The sequence below is a fragment of the Canis lupus genome, chromosome 7 (genome assembly GCF_003254725.2).
Source record: "Canis lupus dingo isolate Sandy chromosome 7, ASM325472v2, whole genome shotgun sequence".
NCBI lineage: Eukaryota > Metazoa > Chordata > Mammalia > Carnivora > Canidae > Canis > Canis lupus.
Window position 1 is genome coordinate 34,584,633 of NC_064249.1, and position 26,060 is coordinate 34,610,692.

The 26,060-nt window shown below is 35.4% G+C and overlaps 1 protein-coding gene and 1 long non-coding RNA gene across 4 annotated transcripts in view; one reads left to right on the forward strand and one right to left on the reverse strand.

Annotated features, from left to right (window-relative positions):
- Nucleotides 1–26,060, reverse strand: part of AKT3 (AKT serine/threonine kinase 3) — a 309,052-nt gene that overhangs the window by 273,807 nt on the left and 9,185 nt on the right. For 2 of the 3 annotated variants that reach the window (XM_025430554.3, XM_025430551.3), the window contains exon 2: nt 24,357–24,514. In XM_025430554.3, the coding sequence (XP_025286339.1) occupies nt 24,357–24,402 (46 nt within the window). In that variant the 5' untranslated portion in view covers nt 24,403–24,514. Of the gene's footprint in view, nt 1–24,356; nt 24,515–26,060 lie in introns of those variants that run through there. The other variant, XM_049112398.1, reaches the window with a different exon arrangement.
- On the forward strand, nt 23,639–25,234 carry LOC112648745 (uncharacterized). The gene is made up of 3 exons (XR_004817583.2): nt 23,639–23,674; nt 24,244–24,344; nt 25,120–25,234. It is a non-coding gene; the product is annotated as an uncharacterized LOC112648745 (long non-coding RNA).

Sequence of the window (26,060 nt, forward strand, 5' to 3'; positions counted from 1 at the left end):
TCTAGTTGCTGGAACATGGTAGGCACATGATATTTGCTAGAAAGCATGCTTAAAAGGCCTAGGTTCAGGATGTCACCGATATTTTAAAACATTTCATATACCTACATTGCTTTGCACACGTCGAATTTCAGTGATTGCTCTCTGAACACTGAAAGCATTTATTTTATTTTTTTTAATTTATTTTTTATTGGTGTTCAATTTACTAACATACAGAATAACCCCCAGTGCCCGTCACCCATTCACTCCCACCCCCCGCCCTCCTCCCCTTCTACCACCCCTAGTTCGTTTCCCAGAGTTATTTATTGACTACACCAGTAACTTCGCATTTATGATCTTCTGCTGTGACTATTATTCTATTTGTATATGCATGTGTCTTATCTTCTCAACTGGGTAAGTATTTGAGAGGTACGATTTTTAATATTAAGCATATTAAACTATCTAGTGTGATTCCTTACACCCCACCAGGCGTTAAGTATTACATGATTGTTCGATGAGCCTCACTGTTAGCAATTCTAAGAACCATCTGACTGATCTGTATTGACTTATTGTTTTATTTTTTTATTTTTTTTTTTGACTTATTGTTTTAAATTAAACCACGGTCTTTCCAAATCTATCATTAAGGGAAAAAACCATGCATGGAACTCAGACAATAATAAATATCTTTAAATCCTAGCCCAAATAATATTTTTAAAAGAAAAAGCAACAGTGGGTTCTTTCCTTGCAAATATGAATCTATTATACATGGACATTAAAAAGCAATTTCTCTACAATTCACAATGTAAAAATTGATTTAGGCAAGTATCATCAGTGGAAGTTTAAACAAAGTGAAGTGTTGTTAGGAACTATGACCCTACAGATTTATAAGTGGGGAAAATAGTCTTTATAGGTAAGAGACTCAGAAGTCAGCTTCTTGATCATGTATGTATCATCTATGCAATATTCTCACCAAAAGGTTCACCATGAATGTAATAGGAAAAATCAGACAAATCCAGAATGTGGGACATTCTATAAGACAACTGAAGAAATAAAATCCACCCCTCCTCAAATTTAGAATTTCTCAGAAAGAACTATGTCATAATTTTATTATTCCAAAATAATATGGGCCAGAGACACAACCAAATTAACAGTATGGACCCTCAATTTTTAAAAATGTGCTTTTTTGGACTACCATATTAGTTGCAATTACTGAATGAATTGATTTTCTTAGGTGTGTTAATGGTACCTTATTCCTGGGGACTTAGGCTAAAAGGACATACAGACAGAGCAATACCTGCAACTTTCTTCCAATGGTTCAACCCCACCCCACCCCCCAAAAAAAAGTACAAGAAAAACTGTAACTGTCTGAGAAGTTAAATAGGTTAATCAGCTTGGTATTGTAACTGTCTCAGTGTATAACCGTATCAAAACGTCACACCACACACCTTAAACATACAATTTTTTTTTGTCAAGCGCACCTCAATAAGGCTGGAAAAAAAATAAATGTAGCAAAACATTAAGGCTGTTTACATACTCATTAACACTATATACTTTCAACTTTTCTGTATATTTAAAATTTCCAAAATAAAAAGTTAGGAGTGAAGGTAATCTCTTCTTCTTTCCAGTCACTTTACAGATGAGTGGAAGTAAGAGCTGAGAATATGGAGCCCCACTGTATCTAACATTTATTCATCTTATATACATGCATATGAAATGGAACCCCTGGATGGCTCAGTGGATTTGAGCAACCAGCTCTTGGTTTGGGCTCAGGTCATGGTCTCAGGCTCGTGAGATCAAGCCCCGTGTCAGGCTCTGTGCTGAGTGGGAAGTCTTCTTGGGATTTTCTCTCTTCCCCTGCCCCTCCCTTGGCTCACACAAATGCTCTCTCTCAAATAAATAAAATCTTTAACATAAATAAGTATGTTTATGAAATACATAAGTTAACCTTTGAGAAGATATACTATGTAGACATTACTTACTAACAAACAAGACTAAATGGTTAAATGTAATGTAAGCAGAAAAATGTTTTTCTCATTTCACACATAAAATTCTGTAGTTCTTAGTAATAATTATTGGTCAGATAATTTCCTTCTCCAATATTTCATAAAACATCCATTTGCGAACATGCCTGAGTTTGCATGCTCTTCAAGTGAGTCAACTGGCTCCTGGCCCCTGTGTGGGAGGCCTTCCTCACCCTTGCGTTTAGTGTCCCCTGCCCCTACTGCCTGCCACCCGTGCACATCTGCCTTCCCAGTCTTGCAATTTCAATTTAAGTGTCTCTTCATTTGTCTTCTATCAGTGCACGGCAGATTGCCACAAGACTTCGTACTTTAACAAACCTTATCATCTCATGGTTTCTGGGAGTAAGGAACTCAGGACCAATAATGCAGGAGGCATTGCTGCTCAAAAAGGAGTAAGGAAGATAAAGAACTATTGGGGCACCTGGGTGGCTCAGTTGGGTAAGCATCTGTCTTTGGCTCAGGTCATGATCTTAGGGTCCTGCGATCCAGTACCATTTGGCTCCCTGCTCAGTGGGGAGTCTGCTTCACCCTCTTCCTCTGTACCCCCTCCTGCTTGTGCTCCCTCTCACTCTCTCTCAAATAAATAAATAATTTTAAATGGGGCGGCGAGTAAGGAAGGAGGTGGATGGCCATCAGTGGCTCACAGCATTTCTGAAATCCAGTGGGGCCCAGGCAGTTCCTGCTGAGGGTCTGCGCTCCCACTGCTTGGTTCTATTTTTGGAGCCATCTTTCTCTTCCCAAGAGGGGAGCCCAGCTGTGAAGCCATGTGGTTTTATTTTCTCAGTGTGCTTCCTGACCACAGGGACTCAGGGATCCAAATACTGCCTGTCATATGCACTGGCTCTGGCCCTATCAGTCCAATCCAAGCCAACAGTGTTTCTGGCAACTCAACAGTCTTTAAAAGAGAGAAAGAGGGAGACAGAAAAGGAACCATTCTGTGGGTCCCCGGTGCATTTGCTCATGGTTTACTCCATTAGGAGACAAAGGCCACACCCACAACTCTCCTGAAGACAAGCCCCTTTTTAGGAAGTGCTGAGGCCAGCTCTCTTCTTGTCCTCAGAACCCCGAATGGGGGACTGAACAATCTCCAATGGAACACCTGGGATCTTTCTGAGATCCCACAGGATTTTCAAGTCACATCTTCAGCTTCACTGGCAGACCACATTTTCCTGAAAGTGTCTCGTATTGGATCTTCCCCAGAACATACTACTTAATGTGAGCGATACTGGTCACACAGAGGCCAGGAATTTTAAAACTCAACCATTCCTTGCTCTTTTTTGTTAACAATATTTCCCTTAGGTTATTTCTCTCCTTCTACATTTTAGCAACTGAACTGCTAAGCTTCCTGCTGCTGCAGAACAAGGATTTCCTTCCTCAAGTTTCCACGAACATTTTTCTCACTGTTCTTTAAGCTCTCCCGCAGCTTTCCCAGAGGCCACCAAACTCACCATCAACAGTCTACCAAGGATCTTCAGGCTTTCACTAAATGCCTCAAATCTTTCCAGCTTGTATCCACCACTAAGTTCCAAAAACAGTCCTCCATTGTAAATTTTTATTTTGGCAAAACAAAACCACCAGTACAAAATCTGTAATAGCAATCGCTATGTAACAAACTACCCCAAAAGTCAGCACTTTAAATACAATGAGCTTTCACTGCACAGTTTCAGGGGAGCAAGAGTGGCTTGGCCTGAAACAGGATCTCTGATGACACTACAGGCAATGACAATGACCATGGCTGTGATCATCAAAAGGCTCTACTTGAACTGGATCTTCTTCCAAGATGGCTTACTCAAGTGGCTGACAAATTCATAATACCTTGTGGCCTGTAATTCCATATTCTTCTTTTAAAAAAAGATTTTATTTATTTATGAGGGAGTGGTGAGCAAAGGGAGAGGGACAAGCAGACTCCCCACTGAGTGCACAGCCCCAACATGTGGCTCAATCTCACGACCCTGAGATCATGATCTAAGCATCCTAGTTTTGGATGCTTAACCGACTGTGCCACCATCCCTTCCACATTCTTGATAAGAAAAGTAGTTCAGCGGCCACTCTATTTTTACATGAATAATGCTTTTCCAAGTTAAGCACTAGGTTGAATTGTTTTCTAAACTAGCCTAATAACATCTTATTTTACATGTTTTAAATCACAAAATTTGGGTAATTCATAATTTCACTGGAGTTTTATGGGTAACCTGCTAAAATCATTTTCACAACCACTTTTATGTAAAAGCTGAGTGACTAGCAAAAGCTGAAGACTGTCTCAAGGCAAAGGGGCAATCTGGTCATGTTTCACTAGATCCCTAAACCAAAGATTCAGGCTCCTCATGCCACTAACACAGTATCATAGACACCACCCCAGTGTTTCTGATACTGCCTCTAGTCCTACTACCATACCTATCTATGGTGTATGTTATGACTAAAAACTTTTAATAGACTGTATAAAATTAAAGTTAAAAAAAGTAAAGCAAAGGGAGATAGCTAAAATATAGAATACATTAACATAAAACTAGAAAAACATATAGCCCAAACAAAACCAGCAGGGCAGAACTAAGATCCACACTGTGGAAAAATAAGTTTGTATCAAAAGAACAGAAACTTGAGTCACTTAAACAGTCTGAAGACAAACTATGAAAGTTCACTGAGAATGAAAGGAAAGAGGAAAAGACATAAAAAACATAAAGGAAGAAATAATAAATATGGAAGATAAATATCCAATCAAAAATAGTAAGGCCCCAGGCTTCTATCATGGATTAAAGAGGACCACAAATTTTTTGCCATTCTTCCCATCAAGAAATTGAGTCTATTTCTCCTCCCCTTGAATCTAGGTTGGCCTTGTAACTTGTTTGACCAGCAAAATAGAATTAAAACAAATGCTGTGCTAGCTTTGGAACTGGCCTTGGGAAGGGTCAGTGGCTTCCACCCTCAGAGGGGGGCAACTATATGCTCTCAAGCAGCTTAGGCTGCTCTGTGGGGGAAGGGAGGCATGGAGGAATACGAAGGCACTCCCAGCCAACAATGAACCCAGGACCCAAATTTGGGGGCAAGGCTTTCTTGGATCTCCCAGTTCAGCTTTCCCATGCAGCCATAGGAGTAACCCCAAGTGAGACCACCAGGGTAGCTTCCAAGTCAAATCATAAAATCATGAAAAATAATAAACCATTGGTTTTAGCCACTAAGTATTGGGTGGTCTGTTCTGCAACAGTAGGTAACGGATGTCACTAAACAGATCTAAAACAACACAATACTGCCAAAATCTATGGACAGAGCTGTAGTCTGCAGTATAGTTGCATCCCAAGTCCTTGCTAGAAAATAATATGTCTTAATTTGTCTGAAAACCCAGCTTGTTTCAAAAGCCAGGTTGAAAGTAATAGCTCTTCTATTTCTTAAATTATCTTCTATTATTTACTTACTTGAAAAAAATACTCTAAATTCTATCCCAGGATTAAATCAGGCATATAAGATCAGTAAGTTTTAATATTACATCTTCAAATTTTATAAATTTTATATCTACTTAAAGATACTTTTAAGAAAACTCCACTTGGCTAAGTGTATTCTCATTCTCTGATTAATTCATTCATCTACAGTTTTTGAGGGCTGACTAAGCAGTCGGCATTAGAGTGGCAAAGATGAACATGGAATTAAGGGCAGGTAAAAATTTAACACTCCTCTAGCTTTTCCAGAAAGTCAATCCCTGCCTCAGTCTGTGCTTGCAAAGCATTCTGTGCAAATCTCTGTTTTGTGATAATAATAATAGTAACAGCAAACATTTACGGAACATTTACTATGTGCCTGGCCTAATTCTAAGCCTCACATGATTTCACTCACTCAGTCCTCATGACAACCATCACGAGGTAGGTAAGAAGTATCACTAACCCCACTTCACAGATGGGGAAACTGACTCATGCAGAGTCTCTTCCCCTACTTAAGACTCTAGACTCCATTTGGGCAGGTGAGCTGTTTCTTCATCTTCATATCCTCCCCAGTCTCCAGCACATATTTCTCTATAACTAAATAAATTTTTCAAATACTAGAAATGAGTATGATTATTTCCTTTTTTTGTTGTTGTTTTTGATCATTTCCTTTACAAGGACAATTTTTCACTCCTCAAAAGCAAAAGGTGGGACGCCTGGGTGGCTCAGTGGTTGAGCATCTGCCTTTGGCTCAGGGCATAATCCTGGAGTCCCGAGATCGAGTCCCATACCGGGCTCTCTGCATGTAGCCTGCTTCTCCCTCTGCCTATATCTCTGCCTCTCCCTCTGTGTGTCTCTCATAAAAAAATAAATAAAATCTTAAAAAAAAAAGCAAGAAGTAATAATACCTTTTAGGATTAAGGAAAAATAGGCTAGGACTAAACAAATATCTCTGATTTACAGTAAAACAAATGTAAAATTAAAGTTTGACAATTCATCGTAAACTTATAAACAAGTCTAATTTGATAGTACCATATTTTACTTAGCACCATTTTAATGCTGAAACCCATAAACATCACAATGGCAACTGCATATATCTGTAGTTTTAAAAGTTTTTTAAAGAAGTCCATGACAAAGGAATAAGGAATAAGGAATAAGAAATAAGGGGTAATATCCATTAAAATAGGTGCATGAAAAAATCCATGTAAATATAAGACCTCATACTTTGAACAAAGTCATCTGGGTACTTTTGGCTAACCCAGTACTATGTGGGTTGGTAGAGTTGGAATCATCAGCTATAAAACTTGTGACTACCATTTTCATTGCATACTCTAACTGAAAAATAAAAATGAAAATCTTTATATATAATTTACCTGACACCCTTTAAAAACTCACAATCCTTTGAATACTGGATAGAAACTGAAATTTGGATTTTATAAGAGGAATAAAGTCAAATTAGGGAGTATTTTACAGACATAACCCCTAACTCACTATCACCTCAAAATATGAAAGGGAGCACAAGCCTAGTACTCCTACAACCAGACAAAATGGCAACATTTTGGAGTAATCACCACAGGAGTATATTCTAGAAATGCCCGTGCAGTAAGGGCATTCTCAACCTAACCTCTAGAAAGGCTGTTGTATCTCCTGGAAATGTGACTGGCAACCAAAGTACAAACATTATAATTGTATATATCAAAACTTTTCATAGGGGACACTGTTGGTTGGCTAACATAGTATCAACTTCCAGTCCCCACTACCCTTGCCACTTCCCCCTACAGAGGCTGAAAGACAAATATTCACTTTCTTGGAGCCGTGGGGAGACGTAACCCAGTTCTGGGCAACATGACATAAAAGGAAGTCTGATAGTGAGCTCTGAGAAAGCTGCTAGTTTCCTAATAAAAGGGACAGTGTAGCTAACACTAGCCATCTTCCATCCATCTGCCTTGAACAGAAATGTCATGCTTATTAGCACGGCCATCTTGAAACCTTAGAGCAACAAGTGCAGGACAAAAAGCCAACAAGCTACAGGCAATGCAGCAGAGAGAGTCTGATTCTCCTATAATTTTATCTTTATTTGCTAAACAGCTAGCAACTGCTCACCTTTACCCTTCTTAAAGTGAAAAAAATAACCAGTCTTTGTTTTGTTACTGTTGGCTGGGTTTTCTGTTATTTTTAGCAGAATGCCTGCCTTACAAATAGACTTACAAACATTTAGAGAATATGGTGTACAATTCTTTTAGTTAAAAAAAAAAGTTATAGTACTTATATAAATAAAAAAGTCCTCTTGATGCCAAGTAAGTATGACAAATTAAATCCAGGACAGATATTTTTCTTTAATAACATCTCTTCTAACTATAAAAGTCACAATATTCACTTTAGAAATTTTACAAAATACAGAAAAATATAATGGCAGGAAAAAACTCGCTACCTAGAGATAATCACTTTTTATATTTGGTATATTTCCTTCCAAACAATTTTTAAAGACATCAATATACAAAAGTGTACTTTTTTATTTTTATAAACTGGGATCATGCAGGATAGAACTTATTTTTAAATAATTTATTTGAGAGAGACAGTATGAGAGAGAGAATATGAGCAGAGGGAGAAGCACAGGGAGAAGCAGACTCCCCACTGAGCGGGGAGCCCATGCGGGGCCTGATCCCAGGACTCCAGGATCATGACCTGAGCCAAAGGCAGATGCTCAACTGACTGAGCCACCCAGGCGCCACAGGATTTATTATTATAAAAGGATACATGCACCAATTAACAACAATTCGAAAGCATATGAAAGAATAGAAAACTGAAAAACAAAAGCATCTCTTCCACCATTCCCCACCCCATGTGCTTGCACACACACACACACACACACACACAATACGCACAGCCTCGATCTCTTTTCCACTTCTCAAAAACGGACACTTATAATGTTTTTGGTATTATGCCTCTGTCTCTTGATTTATCACCTGTAACCACATCAACTGACTTCCCATTCTGAAGGTGAAAACCTGGGTTCTCCCTCACCCTTCTTCCCAATTCTTACTACTTTTATTTTCATTTTTGGTTTCTCTCTTGCTTAATATTATAAAGTTAAAAAAATACACTTAACCTCTACTTCTAGGCCAATGAATATTGAATAGAATGTCTTTGCTTCCAATTATGCAAGGTAAGGAAATTAGTATTCTTATATGGCAAATAGTTTTAGTCATAAAATTCAACCACAAGATTAAAATGTGCCTATCATTTGACCTTACCCAACCCTGAATGAGGAAGAAAAAAAGTATGTATTCGTTGCTTGAAGCACTAGTTCATTTAACATAGGAAAAAGTGTTAGGAAAGAAATGTAACAAAGAACAGATACAGAGACCTAGAAGAAGTAAGTCTATAATCTGTAAGCCCCATTGAGGATCTTTAAGTCCTCAATGAATTGAGAAAAACAGTTATGGACCAACATGAATTTCAAAGTTTTAAAAGATGAAGCCAGAGGAAGAGAGCACAGCATTCAGGCCCAGACAATAGGAAAGGAATACTGATTAACTCCTCTTTTACACTTATCTTCTCAAAAGAGAATCATCATAATGCAAACATTGATGCCCAAAGGTGCTGAGAAGACAGTAAATGACTTATCGCTGAGTTCCAGTTAGCATCAATAATCTCTGAGAAATGCAAAGCAACAAAAGGGATTTAAAAAAAAAAAAAAAACTGAAAAGGGCAAGTATCCTTATTGTTTTTATTAAGGAACACAATGGATGAGTCTAAACATTAAATACTAGTAAACCTGATGGGAAATTTAGCAATATCCTATAAGAGATTATTAAATAATAGCTATTGTGTATTAATGATTTAGTATGTCCCATGCACTGTGATAAGAGCTAATCAAGAGTCTTGTTATCATCACCATTTTCCAGATGAGAAATTTAAGGCATATTAAGTATTTTGCCCACAGTCACTAATAAATGGCAAAGCCAAGATCTGAAGTTAAATTCCATCCTCTTAACCAGTGGACTAAACTGACAGTACACGAATACTTAAAAATGCAAAAAGCAGACGGGTAAGAATAGATTGTCTAAAGCAAGCTGTATCAAGTTAGACACTTTTTTTCAAAATTTCTGAGTGACCATGTTACAATGGCATAGACAGATCTCTAAGATACACTGTTAAATGATTATGATGCCATTTATGAAAAGTGAGATAAAACAAACAATCCAAATGTGTATACAGAATAAAGTGCAAAGTCCCATTTCTTTAATTATCCCTCTTCCTGCCCCTCACCTAATCTCTTGGATTCTAATCTCTTGACAAGAGACAAATATTACTTATTGTTTGGTATGTATCCTTCTGGTTCTTACCTATTTTAAGAAAAACGTTGGCTTTATAGTAGTACATTCCACTTGACAGTGGTTATTTCTGAGAAGGAAATTGGGAATGGAGAAATCTTATCATACTCTATTTATTTATACACTGCTTGGATCTTTTACAAAAGGGAGTAATAGATAATACAAATTGTTTTAATCATAATGATGCTCAAAGAAAACGGCAAAAGTTTCTAAATGTGACCTCAATGGCCTCCTTGGAAGGGAAAAGTCTTATGTATTAAACTACAGAACAATTAAAAACTTTTACATGACAAAAACATAAAGTTAAAAGATCTATTCGAGCCAGGAAAATATCTGTAACAAAAAAATGATTAATAAAGTATTGGTATTCTGCAATTACAAAAAGCTCTTACAAATAAATAAAAACATGTAAAATTTATAAAACTAAAGACATAGGGCCACATATATAAAAATCAACTAAGGACACAAACAAGCAATTCATTCAAAGAAAAAAAGGCTAAAAGCATTAACAACAAAGTTAAACCTCAGTAACAAATAAATGTAAAACAAAACAGCAATATGATGGCAAGAACTAAAAACAGTAACACCCAGTGATAATTATGGCATGAAAAAGCAGAAACTTTTACATACTGGTGATAGGAATGTAAACTGGTAACATGTGGACAACAAATTGGCATATGCAAATTATCTGCATAAACAAAACAAAACAAAACATCATAAAAGTTCCTTTGAAAGGTAAAATAGAGAAAACTGACTGCAGCCTTGGAGGACAGTGGCAGCCCTACTGTGATGTACTGTAGGAACAAATAGTCCTGCTATGCTCTTCCCTACACTGACCACACCTGCAGGATCATGTTCACTTCTGGGTACCACATTTTAAGAAAAACATCGACAAACTGAGGTATTTCCACAGTAGGACACCAAAATTATATATGAGGGCTAGAAACCATGTCACACAATGAACAAATTAAAGAGAACATTTTGCTTAAAAAGAAGATTTTAGGGAAAATATCATAGCACTTCTGAAGTGCTATGGCCTAATAGTCCAAAGGCCTATTACATGGAAAATAGAACTTGTTTCATATTGCTCAGGAGGGCAAATGAAAGACCACTAGTACTCAGAGCTGTTAAATAATGAAACACTTAGGTCTTACATAGTGAGATTTTAGTTACCCATTAATATCTGAGATAACGATCCATCAGAAATGTAGTAGAAAAGATTCTTCTAGGCTGGAAAAGTTAGGTGTCATGAACTCACAAAAGTACTTTGTAGTTCTAAGAGTAAAATGTGGATAAATATTCCAGGACTATGACCACTAACTCTATTCTTACTATAGTGTCCAGGTTGCACCTATCAGATTTAGATACTTTAGGTACTAATCCATTCTGGGTCGATCAGAGTCTTGCACAGCCACCTCTGCCAGGAATAACCATTCAGTCATTACTACCAATTCCTAATTCTGTTTTCCTCCAAAAAAACTTGACAGATACACACCGTGATCTAGAATCCCAGCATTGCCCTTACCAAAAGTCTATCCTAGATACAGGCTGCTTTCATAATTGAGATCTATTTTGTATTCCCTGCCTTGCTTCAGCTGTCCCAATTCTAATTCCTTGCCCTGAAATCTGTGACATACTGTTATTTGACCTTCTAAAACTGTTTTCTTCCTCATTCATTCAAAGACTGAGAGCCTACTATGTTCAAAGTCCTGGTAGATCCTAGATGCAAAATACAGTTGTATTAGACACAGTTCCTGCCCTTGGGGAGTTGACAACGGATAAAAAGAAATAATGGATCTCTGTAATAGCCAATATAAAGCCAAGAGGAAGCAAAGTGATGTAATACCGCAGACAAGAGAAATCATTCTAACTTTCTAAGACTGTGTGATCTGGGAAAAAACTGAGATTATATCAGAATGTATATTTAAAGGACACAAAGGGTTTGCATTGACAAAGACACAAGAAAAAAATATGCCAAGTAGAAAAACTGGCATAGGCAACAACATACATAAAAGAATATTTGGTGGTAGGTACATGGTTAATCACATCAGTAAAATAATGTGATTGATTACAGAATGTGAACAGATTATTAAAGAAATTTTCTTTCTGTCAAAGAGTATAAAAACAGTTTCTTCAAGAGAGGTAACAGAATAAGTTCTAGAGGTACAGCTTCCTTGCATTCCCCACTGGGACATACATCAATAAGTGATACTACTTGACGGGCACTGGGGGTTATTCTGTATGTTAGTAAATTGAACACTAATAAAAAATAAAAAAATAAAATAAAATAAAAAAATAAAAGATACAAAGAAAAGCAAAAAAAAAAAAAAAATAAGTGATACTACTCAAATAGTGTAAGGATTCCACCAGATGGAAGATACTCCCCTTTTTCCATTCTCACAGGGTTTTTACACTCTCCTCCTGTCAACAGTTCTGAGCCCCTCTCTCACCAGGTCCTAATAAGAGACTTTTTAAAAAAAGAACTCCAATATATGTCTGAGTGTCCGAAAGAAACAAAATATGAAGTAGCATAAAATTGACAATAAAGAAATCTCAGCTACTGGTCCAGGCTAAGCCCCTAACTCCAAAAATGACCTGTTTTCTAATCTGGAAGATAAATGGGTCTAAGACAAGATGACTTCTAATGTCTCTCCTTGCTTCAAATTCCATAAATTCACTTGGAAAAAAGGTTCAGCTGTTTCCAGGTGACTGGAACTCAGCCAGTTGAAACCATCAGTTTCCTCAAATCTAAATCCTGCTTCTCCCTCTGCCTACATCTCTGCCTCTCTTTCTCTATCTCTCAGGAATAAATAAATAAAATCTTTAAAAAAAAATTTCTACTGCACATGACTTGTTATGAGCAACTAAATAACAAAATTAAGCGAATTATAAAACTTAAACCAATTTTTATGTCCATACATTAAAGCCTATACCTATTAGAATTTCACTTCCAGTAGTTGTAGGGTGATTTACATTAGACTAATCTTCCCATACATAAAATTACAAACTCTATATAAAAATATAAAAAACAACTATTTTAAGCCAGTAGAAAGCACCAAAAGTAAGCAGGAACTGGAAAGAAGTTGGTACCTGAAACAAGGAAGTGCATTGGGTGAGATTTGCAATTACCTGGCTTTCTGCTTGAGAGGGCTCCCCCATTCCTTTCAAATAAGGTGGATAAAATTCAGACCAAAAACTATATAGTCTTGTTGGCTTAAAGAGTCAAATGCTGGAGTCAGATGCCAAAATGGCTAGAAAGAGAGAGAAATCCCACAAAAATGATAATGGGGCAGCCTAAAAACCTACATGTAAACTCAACCCAAATTCTAGCTAAACCGTGAGTTGTGCATGAATAGAAAAAAACTCCAGTAAGCCTGACAGCAGAAATCAAAAAGTGGACAGAAAAGCTGAGATTTCAACTTGCTCTTCACAATAGGTGAAACAAAGTGTTGAATTTGAACAGAAGGACAATACCAGTTAGCAGAAATACCAAAAGTTTCTGTAGAAAACAACAGATCACAAGTCTGCAAATATATCATCACAATGAACTATATGGCTGAAAATTACTAGACATATGAAGAAATGAGAAAGTGGGCAAAGAAAGAAAAGTCAACAGAAAACAACTTGAGAAAATCCTAATGCTGGAGTCAGCAGGCAAGGACTTCAAAGCAACTATGATAAAAATAGTTAACAATAAATACAGTCCACAGTAAATAATGAAGAGAGATGGCAGAAGAGTCAGTGAACTTAACAGTTTACTAGCAAGTATTCTACCTCTAGAACTGAGAGAAGAAATACTGAAAAAACTCAGCCTAATTGAAAAAGACAGCCTAATTGACCTGTGAGACATTGTCAAGTATCTTCACAGGTATAACCAGAGTCCCAGAAGCAGAGGAGATAACAAAGTAGAAAATGTTCTTTAGAACTAATGGTCAATACAATTTCCCAAGTTTGGTAAAAAAGACATAAATTTATATATCATACAAACAATCCCAGTAAATTCAAAATAGGATATGTAAAAAGAAAATAACATGTAGGCACATCACATTCAAACTACTGAAATCAAAGCTAGAAAAATCTTGAAAGCAGTCAAGAAAACTGACATGTTGTACATAGGTAACAACACAAAATAACAGCTTACTTCTCATCAAAAACAAGGAAAAGCAGAAGAAAATGAAATAACATCTTTAAAGTGAAAGAAACTAACAATCATAATTCTATATACAATTAAAAAATCCCTCAAAAATAAAGATAAAATGAAAACATTTTAAGATAAACCAAAAATATGAGTGTACTAGTCACCAACAGGTCTGCTCTAAAAGAAAGGCTAAAGAAAGCTCTTCAGGCTGCAGGAAAACAGTATCAGACAGAAACTCAAAATCTATAAGAAGAAATAAGTAGAAACACTGTAGGTAATTATACATAAAAGACTATATTTGTCCTACTATTCTTTAAAAGACATAAAAATGACATAAAACAAAAATTAAAATATCCAGAGTTTTATAACATAATTTGTATCTAATATATATGAGAACTGCAGCACAAGGCACTCAGAAGAGGGGTAAATAGAACTATAGTATTTCAAGTTATATTTTACAGGAAGTAGTAAAATATTAACCCAGTATAGAATGTGATAAATGAAGGATGCACATTATAATCGCAACCTCAACCTCAGCACTAGTGACATTTTGAAGTAAAAATTTTTTGTTTGGGAAGAACTATCTTGTACATTGTAGAATATTTAGCAGCATCCTCAGCCTACTAGATGCCAATGGCACACCCAACCCAAGTCATAACAAAAAAATGTCTCTAGACATTGACAAATGCCCCCCAGGCTGGTTGAAAACTACTGCCCTATAACAACCATTAAGTAATGCAAGATTATAGAGCAGTTCAGTTTTTTCCATTATGGCTCAGCTAACAAGACTAGACTTTTTTTTTCTAATAGCTCTAACCTCCTACATGAAATTTTAATACCATGGATATATGTATATGTTTACACATTTATATAATCTGTCCTATTGGAAAGGCACAAACGACTGTAATATCTATGTTTTTTGCCTCTCCTGGAACCAACTATTGCCCCCTTGGGGGAAATATCCTCTCCTCCACTGAGAATGCACACTGATAGAGGAATTTAGATGAAATACTAAAAAAATTTCAATTAACCCAATAGAATATATATATATATATATATATATATATACACACACACATACACACATGTATGTATATACATATACAATATATACATACACATGAACAGAGAAATTTTTTTAAATAAGACAAATAGAAAATAAATAACAAAACAGTAGACCTAAAGTCAATCAAATCAACAACATTAACTACAGATTTGTTTTATATTTTAATAAGAGGCATAACTAACAAGCCAATAGCAGAGATAACATGAGAAAGTAAAAAAAAAAAAAAAAAATTCTAAATCCAAAAAGTACAGGTATATGGAAAGAAGGAAACCCAACCATATTACTAATTACCTTGTTATTATTAAATATGAATGGTTTCAATATGAATGATCCAAATTAAAGGGTAAAGACTGTCAAATGAGATTAAGAAAAAAACCAGAACCAGACCCAAAAATTGCTGTCTACAAGAGAGGCAGTTTAAATATAAAACACAGATAAGCTAAATGTAAAATAACATTTAAAAAGATAGAAGATGTAAACATTAATCAGAAATAGTCTGGAGTGGTTACATTAATAATAGACACACTGAATTTCAAGACAAAGAGTATTACCAAAGAAAAATAAGAACACTTCATATGCATAAAAGATGTAATTCATCAAGAAGATACAATCATTATAAATGTGGACACAGTCAATAACAGAGCTTCAAAACATATAAAGCAAAACACAGAAAAAAGAAGCATAAATTCACAATCATAGCTAGAGATTTACCTCTCTCTCAGTAATTGATAGAACTAAAGAAAAAAATCAGTAAAGTTAGATAGGACTCATCATCACCCATCCTGACCAGACATTTATGAAAAACTACACCCACAACAGCAGAAAATTCAAGAGAGACCATATGGTGGACCATAAAAAAAAAAATTTAAATAACAAAAAATTCCAGGTGACTGAAATTTTACATATTATTTTCTATACAATCAGATGACTGAAATTTTACATATTATTTTCTATACAATCAAATAAAAAGCTGAAATTAAAACACTGAGATATCTAAAAACACCTATATGTTTTCAAATTAAGCAATATTTTTCTAAATAACCCATGATTCAAAGAAGAAATCACAAGAGAAGTTAGAAAACACTTTACACTAAATAATAAATAATAATGAAAACACATTTCATCAAAACTTATGGAACTTAATCAGTTAAGTAAGATAAATCCATAGATTTAAATGCTTATATTCAAAAAAATATTACATCATTACAATGATGTAATAAATATATTACATCATTACAATGATATAATATTTTACCATAATCCAGAAAAAAAGACAAGTAAATTAAAATAATGAGCAAAAGCAATAAAATAGATAAAAAGGACAAGGAAAACAAAGTAAAAAGCTGGCTCCTTCAAAAGATTAATGAGAGGGGATCCCTGGGTGGCTCAGCAGTTTGGCGCCTGCCTTTGGCCCAGGGAGCGATCCTGGAGTCCCGGGATCGAGTCCCGCGTCGGGCTCCCAGCATGGAGCCTGCTTCTCCCTCTGCCTCTCTCTCTCTCTCTCTCTCTTTCTCTCTCTCCTCTGTGTCTATCATAAATAAATAAATAAATAAATAAATAAATAAATAAATAAATAAATATAATCTTTAAAAAAAAAGATTAATAAGATGTATAAATTCCTAGAAAAACTGATCAGGGACGCCTGGTTGGCTCAGTGGTTAAGGGTCTGCCTTTGGCTCAGGGCATGATCGTGGAATCCAGGATCTAGTCCCACATCTGGTTCCCCGCAGGGAGCCTGCTTCTCTCTCTACCTATGTCTCCGCCTCTCTCTCTCTCTGTGTCTCTCATGATAAATAAAATCTTTAAGAAAAAAAAGAAAAAAGAAAAAAACTGATCAAAGAGAAAAAAAAGAAAGTGGGAGGACACAATTTACCAATATCAGAATTTTTTTTCCAATATCAGAATTTAATAAGGAGATTATCATTACTTAAAGAATAAGTAAATTTAAAAACTTCATGGCAAATATATCAACTTAGACAAAATGGACAAATTCCTTAAAAATCACAATTTGTCCAAACTGACACAAGATGAAACAAAAAATCTGAATAGTCCTATATCTATCTATTAATGAACCTGGATTTGTTATCAGAAATCTCACCAAAAATGCTCCAACCTGAATGGTTTCACTGATGCATTTTACCGAACATGTTAAGTTAGAAATAAATTCCATCTTATCCAAATTCCTTCAAAAATTAAGAAGGAAATACTTCCCAACATATTTTAGGAGTCTAGCATAGCCATTATACCAAAACCTGAAATGAAAATGACAGACCAAAAAAAAAAAAAAAAGAAAGAAAGAAAAAAAAAGAAAATGACAGACCAATGTAAACACCAAAAAAAAAAAAAAAAAAAAGATCCTTAACAACATATTAGTATATCAAAACTGGTAAATTAAATATATCATGACCAAATGGAATTTTTCCAGCCATGAAAGTAATACACCATTGTCAATAGTAATGGGAAAAATCATATAGCCATTTCAACAGACCTGGGAAAACTTTTTGAAAAAAGTGAACACCCACTCATGATAAAAATTCTCAGCAAACTACAACAGAAGAGAACTTTCTCAACGTGATCAAAGGCAGCAATAGAAAACCCACAACTAATACAATACTGATTATTATAGAATATTATGATAATGGTAAAATAAATGCTTTCCCAATAACCCAAGAAATAAGGCCAAAAGTCCACTCTCACTACTTTTACTCAAAATTGCACCAAATTCCTAACCAGCAAAACAAGACCAGAAAAATCAATTAAAGGCATAAGGACTGCAAAGGAAGCAGAACTGTGGCTCTTTTCAAATGACCTGACCATCTACACAGAAAATCATAAAACTAACTAACATGAATAAGTGAATTTAATGAGGCTGCAGGATACAAAGTCAATACACAAAACTCAAGGGCTGATTGGGAAGCAGAGTGTATGAGTATGTGTATGCATCACAGCAGCTCTACAATTCTTGTTTTTATGCATTTATTTTAAGAGAGTCGGAGACTTAACCGACTGTGCTACCCTAGCAGCTCTACAATTCTGTAACTCTAGAATGCATATGAAAGCCTTATCATTTGATGGTTCTCTTCATTTGGTTTTCCTGGTTAAAATTTTCAAAATAAATGTATTCAAAATATGAGAAAAATAAATTTCACATTTTTTAAGGGGGAGGTGGTGTGGTAGAGTGGTTGGTAAAGAGAATCTTAAGCGGGCTCCATGCCCAGCACTGAGCCCAACTTGAGATTCAATCTCACAATCCTGAAATCATGACCTAAGCTGAAATCAAGAGTCAGACACTTAACTGAGTCACCCAAGCTCCCCAAATTTCACATTATAGTAAATACATTAAATCTCAGAGTTCCAACGCCATTAGAAAATAAACTTAATTTTTTCAAGTTTATGCTCCATTTGTAACATCAATAGTTGAAATAAACTTCTCTAATCTATCATGTGATTTATTCGGTTGCTATCACAGCTCTTTACTTTCTACGGAAAAATGCTGCTGAGTAGTAAACAAAATCATACTGTCATTTTCTATCTCCATAATCACTTGATAATTTATTTCAAAACTCATTTTGTGAATGAAACATGAACAAAAGGTATGCAAGTATGTACAAAGTTAAAGAGAAGGCCCTTGGACTTGGACAAGCAGCCAAAAAATTGTGCGTTTTGCTTTCCATAATAGCTTATAATTGGCCAGATCACAACAATCACACATTAAACATAGGCCAGCTTACACTCTTCACATTACTAAAATATTCTGCATAGTGGCATTAAGCTATTTTGAGAGAAAACTCATACACTTATTAAGTTTTAGCTTGGAGTTACCAAATACTAACATTCTAGTTTCTCTAAACAAATCATTTCAAAGAATATAAAACAAATATCATTCCAAGGATATGGTTTATGGATATCCTTGAACCACAAACTGTTTAGTACAAGGCAAAATAAAGGAACAATTTCTTGAAAGCACAAACTGGTTACATACACAGAACACAATGTGAAAGTTCAATTTGTTAGATTTTAAGGCAACAAAAAGTTTAAGAAATTATCACATGCATGCAGCACCATCTCTTGGATTTGTACCAATTGCAAAACAATAAGATTATGAGTTGACTAACAACACACTACAGATTTTAACTTATCAAGAAACTGGCTCTCCACATGTATAAGAGAACACTTACCTTTTTAAGAAACAGTACTATTAAGCAAATGAAATTTTATAAATTACAATCAGCCCTGGTTAAGAGTATTGCAGTCTACTTAATTCTATAATTTAGACTTTTTAGGCTGGTTAAATTTACCACTTTATTAATGGGGTTAAGTTTTTTGCAGCAAATATCACCACTAGCTGGAATGGGATTAAAAAACCAACAGAGCAAAACTTTTGTGTTTTTGGGGTTTTTAAAAAAGATTTTGTTTGTTTGTTTGTTTGTTTGTTTATGACACAGAGAGAGAGAGAGAGGCAGAGACATAGGCAGAGGGAGAGGCAGGCTCCATGCAGGAAGCCCAAGGCGGAACTCCATCCAGTTCCAGGATCATGCTCTGAACCAAAGGCAGACAGACGCTCAACCACTGAGCCACCCAGGCGTCCCAGAGAGAGCAAAACTTTTGACATCAACTTTAGAAATCTGTAGTTACCAACAGTATAGCCATAGGCTGGTCTATGAAGGACATCATGTTAACAAGTGCTTAACATATCTGCAGATAACTCCTAGGCTAACCATCAGGGAGGAAAATGCAAGTGGCACTTTATTCCATGTGTGCTACATGATGTTTTCTTGACTGTCCTCTCTAACATCAACGATACCATGTTACTGTGTTATCTCAATTAATACTTACCTACTTACCATTTTGTAACTGCTCCAACAATGTACAGAAAAAAAAAGTTTCAATATTATGTCACCAGAACCAAAGTTAGGAAAGCATTTGTCCCACATAGTACCATTAACTATCCTTAAGCCTGCTTTTTTCCTTTTCTGGGATGATATTTACTGAAGAACAACTTATTTACATTAAAAATTTTAAAAAATGAGATTATATCTGGGCAGCAGCTAATAAGAACTGATTCATAAATACAAGTTTGAGGAAAAGGACTTAATACTCAAAGTTAAGGGCTATTATAACTCTTTTTGTCAATACTTTTATTAATAGTTTAGAAATACTCTATACATATTAGCTCATAATGCTCATCACCACACTCTGAGGGAAAGAAGGCAGATGTTATTGAATGTATTTTCAAACCAGTATACCCAAGTTCAGGTGATGATTATCTATTTGCCCAGGGTAAACAGGCAGCAAATAATAATGCTCTTTTTTTTTTTAAATAATGCTCTTTAGAAGAAATTCTCTGAACCAAAATATGGCCAAACAACAATAGACTACCTAATGAAATGCTTGACTAAAACACAAGGTTATTATTAAAATCATACTGAAAATCTCTGAAGGAATAAATTAAGAACAGTAGAAAGAAAGAATGCCCAGTTTGGCTTCCCCTAATATTTCAACTAATGCTTCCAAAGGTACAGTTAAAACTACCATCATAAATCTTCAATTCAGTGAATCTAACTTGTCATAAGTATAGGGAAAATCCATAAATTGTACAAATAGAAGACACAACCAGCAACCTCAGTCTTTCCTTCACAAGTATAAACACACCAACAAGACCACCAGATACCTGAGGAATACAACACTACCAAAAAAGAACCAGAATAAATAAACTGAAAAAGTTATTCAGAGGAGAGAAAAAACTTAAAGTCTAGTTAAGCGTCCTAAGATTAAAGATTCTATCTGTAAAATAAGAGCAGGTGGTTATGAACTACAAAGAATTCCCAGAAATATAAAGTAACAGCTGAAATAACTCAGTAAAGGGCTCAAAGAAAAAGTCAAGGAATCTTCCAGAACAAGGCAGGAAAATGAAGACATGGAAGTGAAAGAAAAATTGTAAAACCAGAGCAATGATATAGATGTTCTAGTGGAAAAAAGCTGTAAAAGAATACAGGGAAGAAAGGAAGGGAAGAAATAATGAAATAAATACAGAAGATTCCCCAGAACTGAGGACATATGAAAAAGGGTCCACCAAATCTTTATAGGATAAGTTAAAAAGAACTACATTTCATAATGTCAAGGATAAAAAGGCATGGACAGAACAAGCTTCCAGATAACAGAAACTGGTTACCTAGAAAGAAATTATTCCTATCAGCATTAAGCCTCTTTTTTTTTTTAAATTTTATTTATTTATTCATGAGAGAGAGAGAAAGAGAGAGAGAGAGAGGCAAAGACACAGGCAGAGGGAGAAGCAGGCTCCATGCAGGGAGCCCAACATGGGACTCGATCCCGGGTCTCCAGGATCACGCCCAGGATCACGCCCTGGGCCGAAGGTGGCACTAAACTGCTGAGCCACCCAGGCTGCCCCAGCATTAAGCCTCTTATCAGTGAAACTGTTTCTTAAAAGGTAATGCAAAGAAAAATGTTTCACAACTGAATTCTATATCCAGCCAAGGTATGTACCGGGTGTGAAAGTGAAAAGCACATTTTTGAATACTCTGTTAATACTCCCACATATTTTCTCTGAGAAAGTACTCCAGGAAATTTTTAAAAATTAAAAAATTAAAAAACTTCTAGAACATTGTAAAATAAATCCAAAAAAAATAGTGGAAAGACAGGAGATCTAAGAAAGCACAGACTGTGCCCAAGAATGCAATTAAATAACATGCTATTAGCTGAGCATCTTACCCAGAAAAAAGTCAGTTTACAATAGAATTTCAACAAATACCATGATAAAAAGCCAGATAAGCAAGTGATAAAATGAAGAAGGTGGACAATGGAGGCAATGTGGCAACTAGAAAATCCAGGAAAAACAGTTACAGCCCAAACTAGAAGCCAAACTAAAGTACATCCTGATCTTGAATACCAACATGGTAGAAGGAGTTCATTTGTTCTCCATGGTTCCCACTGTACCCATCACACTACTTTTTGCTCAGCACCGGATGGTAATGTTTACTTATCACAAAATTGATTATTGCTTCTCGGAATCATAGTGTTACTATTACAAACCTTGACAACATAAAATAAATGTCCCCCCTGGTAGGGAACAATGAGGAATTCAGGGAAAAACTGTGAAGGGTACTGATTTTTCTCAACTCATAAAGTGGCAAGTTCAGAGATGATGCCTAAGTATTTTCTAGAATTAAGAGTGTAAGTATTGAAAGTATAACCATAAAGCCTTATCAATCTCCTTCAGGGAAGTAAGAAAAGAATAGGTATTACACATTAAATTCTGCATTTTTCACAATGGTGATACACTCAATTATGTGAGATTACTCTATAAAGTTTAGCATATAATACATAAAATTGAAATAATAATCACCAAAAAATTAAAAATAAAAAAAGGTCTAAAATGGCAATCTTTGAGGAGAGAAACCAGTTTGAAGAGGTAAAAGGTAGAAAAGACTTATATTTATCATTTTATACCTTTGTGTCCTATTAACCAATGCAGGAAAAAACACAGAGAAACCTTTGTCCATTTTTTTCTTGTTTCTGTATCCCATGCACTATATATACCAACCTTCTCTTATGGTATTTCTTCAAGACACAATTAATTAAACAAACTCAAGAACCACCCTAAATCTCTGACAAAATGCAGTGACAGCAATAGTTTACACTGGTGTTAAAACTCAAAACAAGTCCACATCCATTATCCCCATAACGGTCTTATTTTTAGAGATTAATAAAGTATTACCCCAAAAGGTTTAAGTGATTTGCCATGACAAAGAAACTAGGAAAGGTAGTATAAATGTAACAGACAAGCTAAAAAATAAAGGAAAAAATGCCTTCATACAGTAGTAAAATCTGAAAATCCCTTCTAAATTTAAAATAGAACATACAACAAATAAAACTTAACAATAGTTGGCTGAAACAGTTTTTATCATGAAACACACTTACCATATGAGCAGCAATCTCACTCCTATGTTATTCCCCAAGAAAAAATGAAAATACATCACACCAAAACATGCACTCTCTTGCTCATAGCAGCTTTATTCATAATAGCCAGAAACTAGAAACAACCCAAATAGCCATCAGCTGGTAAAACAGGTGAATCGTGGTATGGCCAACAATAAAGGAATATGCCTCAACAATAAAGGAACAAACTAATGATATACACAACATGGATGAAACCTTGAAGTATTATGCTATGTAAAAGTAACCAAACACAAAGGGCCATATGACTCCACTTATAAGAAATATTAGAAAAGGAAGATTCCAGTGGTAGTACATCAGTAGGCTATCAGGGTTGAGGAAAGAAGATATAGGGGAAAGGGCACTTTGGGGGTGATGGACATGTTTGAAGTCATAACCAAGGTGCTTGTTACACTACCATATAAACGTAGCAAAATTCATCAAAATGTACACTTAAGATTGGTGTATTTTGTTATGGAAATTATAACTCCATAAGGATAATTTTTTTAAAACTCAGTCATACATAATCCCATTTAACTACTGACGACAGCTTTTCAAGCATAGGAATTAACTACAGATCCATAAGGGACATTGAAATCGCTATTTAAAAGGCAACTTTTAATCAGAAAATAGACACAGTACACAGGAACTTAAAAGTCCTGAGAATGAAATAGTCCTCGTTCTACTCAATTTGGCCACGTGGATAAACACTAGTTGCCTGGCAACCAGTCTACATCCAGATTTCTTAATAAACACATTGACCACATTAGCAGGTAATCTCAAAGAGGATAAACTAAGCTTTACGTTGAAGAGTTCTTCAGTGTTAAAAACGAATAATAACACATATGAATTATTTATCTAAAGTAGCAGTGAACAAGAAATACTAAAACTAGATCATGAAAAATAAAAATATGAGATGAAACATAAACACACACACAACACGAAAGCCCTTTCTTCTTTTGGTCTTTCACTTTAGGACTTTCCTTAGCTAACTTACAGGACTGCCAAAGCCATGAGTTTGTGGGTGAACTCTTTCCCCTTTAAGCCTGTAAGCCCCTCCCCTGCTACCACCCAAATTGGCTTAATATAAATGTACATGTCTTTAAATGCATACAAGTCAGACACTTTTTAGATACTAAATCACCCAAAAGACACCTCTGTGGATGGCTCGAAAACACAAAACACGAACCTTCCACAACATGCAGCACCCAACATACCAGAAGGCCAAGTTTTCGTTAATGCTGATGATAAATGATCAAAATCAAGAATTACAAAGAATCCCTAAATAACAAGCAAATCCTAACACATATGTTAAATATCATTTCTCTTTTACTGGACATAGTATGTCTGTTGACCTGGTGAACAGCTTCAGAACAATTATCAACTCCTAGGACACCGCTAACTGTTAGCACACTTACCAAGCATACAACTTTTTTGGCTTTGGTGAGTACTTACCCCTCTTCTGAACCCAGCCTTCTTTCACAACGGTAACATCGCTCATGATGGCTCCCCTCTGAGCCCCCAACTTGGAGAAATGCTACTTTGTGGTATCAGCTTTGGGGTTTGGATTCTCTGCTGCTGCTGCCCTTCCCACTCTCTAGTGATGACTCAGCCTGGAAGGAAGTATTGAAGAAAGAATTTCTTTTTTTTCCATTCTTGCAACTCACATAGCAATAACAAACAACTAATTCTTTGTAAATGTCTTCAACTGGCCTGACCTCACATAAAACTCTACCTCCTCAAACTGGGGAACTTATTTATTCAATAGTTCGTTCTATAATGAAAGCGCTTCCCTGGTCTTGTGACAGATTTCAAGTGATAGTGAAACTTTTAACCTAAGAGGTTGTAACAAAAAATGTCTTAAAGAAAACCAATGTCACACCTATACAAATAATACAGAAAATCTGTTTGGTGCTATGTGTTTGAGGTGAAAAGGGAAGAAAATGAAAGTTAAGTGAACTAAAAGTACATTATCACGTATGTCTAGTTTCAAAATCTCTGTGGATTTAGGAATATTTATGGCAAAGCAACTGTGAATGTTTTTAATAGCTGTATTTTATGTATAACACAATGTGCTAAGAAACCAACACTTATGTATACTTACTCTGCCTTACTCCAAGAAATATTTTAGACAATAGATGAATTAGAGTACAACAAATTTTCAGATTACAATAAACATTATAAATGACATAAAATTGATTACTTTTTTAAAATACAGGAATTGAAACAAAGGGAATATGAAAGTGGAAAAAATATGAAGTCTCCAAGATGTGTCAAGAACAAGTGCTTACATCTATTATCCTCAGGTAATCCTCACAATAAACCTATGAGAGTACCATTAACTTCATTTCAGAGATGAGTAAATTGAGGTTCACAGAGATTAAGCAGCTTGCCTGGGTTCAACACAACTACTGAATGATGGAGCCCAGATCTGAAAAAGGCTCTCTGACTCCAGAGCCTGCAGTCCTAACTCTAAAACTAGACTGCCTTCAGATAAAGATTAAAAAAAAAAAAAAAAAAAAGCCAGAGTAAAAGTCTACATATTTGTAAAAGTGGGGCCACAAATTTAGCAGGAAAGCTTTCAGGAAGCAATGCAAATAAGAAAACACAATGGGTCTCGGTATTTACAGCATCCATAAATATTAAAAAAAAAAAAAAAAAGTTGCTGCTTCAGAAGGAATCCATTTTTTCTAGAATAAAAATCTAAAATTTATCCCATGGGTCTTTGTAAGATACCTTGTAGTGTAACAGACAAAGTCCTCAAAAATGTCCTTATATATACAGTAATGAGTTTTATAGGGCTATTTCTCATTGTCCCTCTCAACCTAAAAAGGAAAAATGCCAAGATAAAACAGAGTTAAAAATATTTCCACAGAAAGGGACCAAAACATGTGGTCCAGGGTACACTGGCATTATGTGGTCCAAAAACACAGGCAAAGAGTTTAGATAACCAGAAGAATGGATGGAGGGACTGTAGAATTATACTGTTTTCTCAGATCGGGTTTTGACAAATAGTCCATAGTGGCAAGTTCAAGGTCAGACTTCTGAGCGACTATCAAACTAAATTATGGCTCAGTTTCCAATGCAAATTAAGTAGAAAGCCTAATTCACTTAGCAGTGAGGAATCAGGACTAACACTCTTAAGAAAGCCTGACAAAG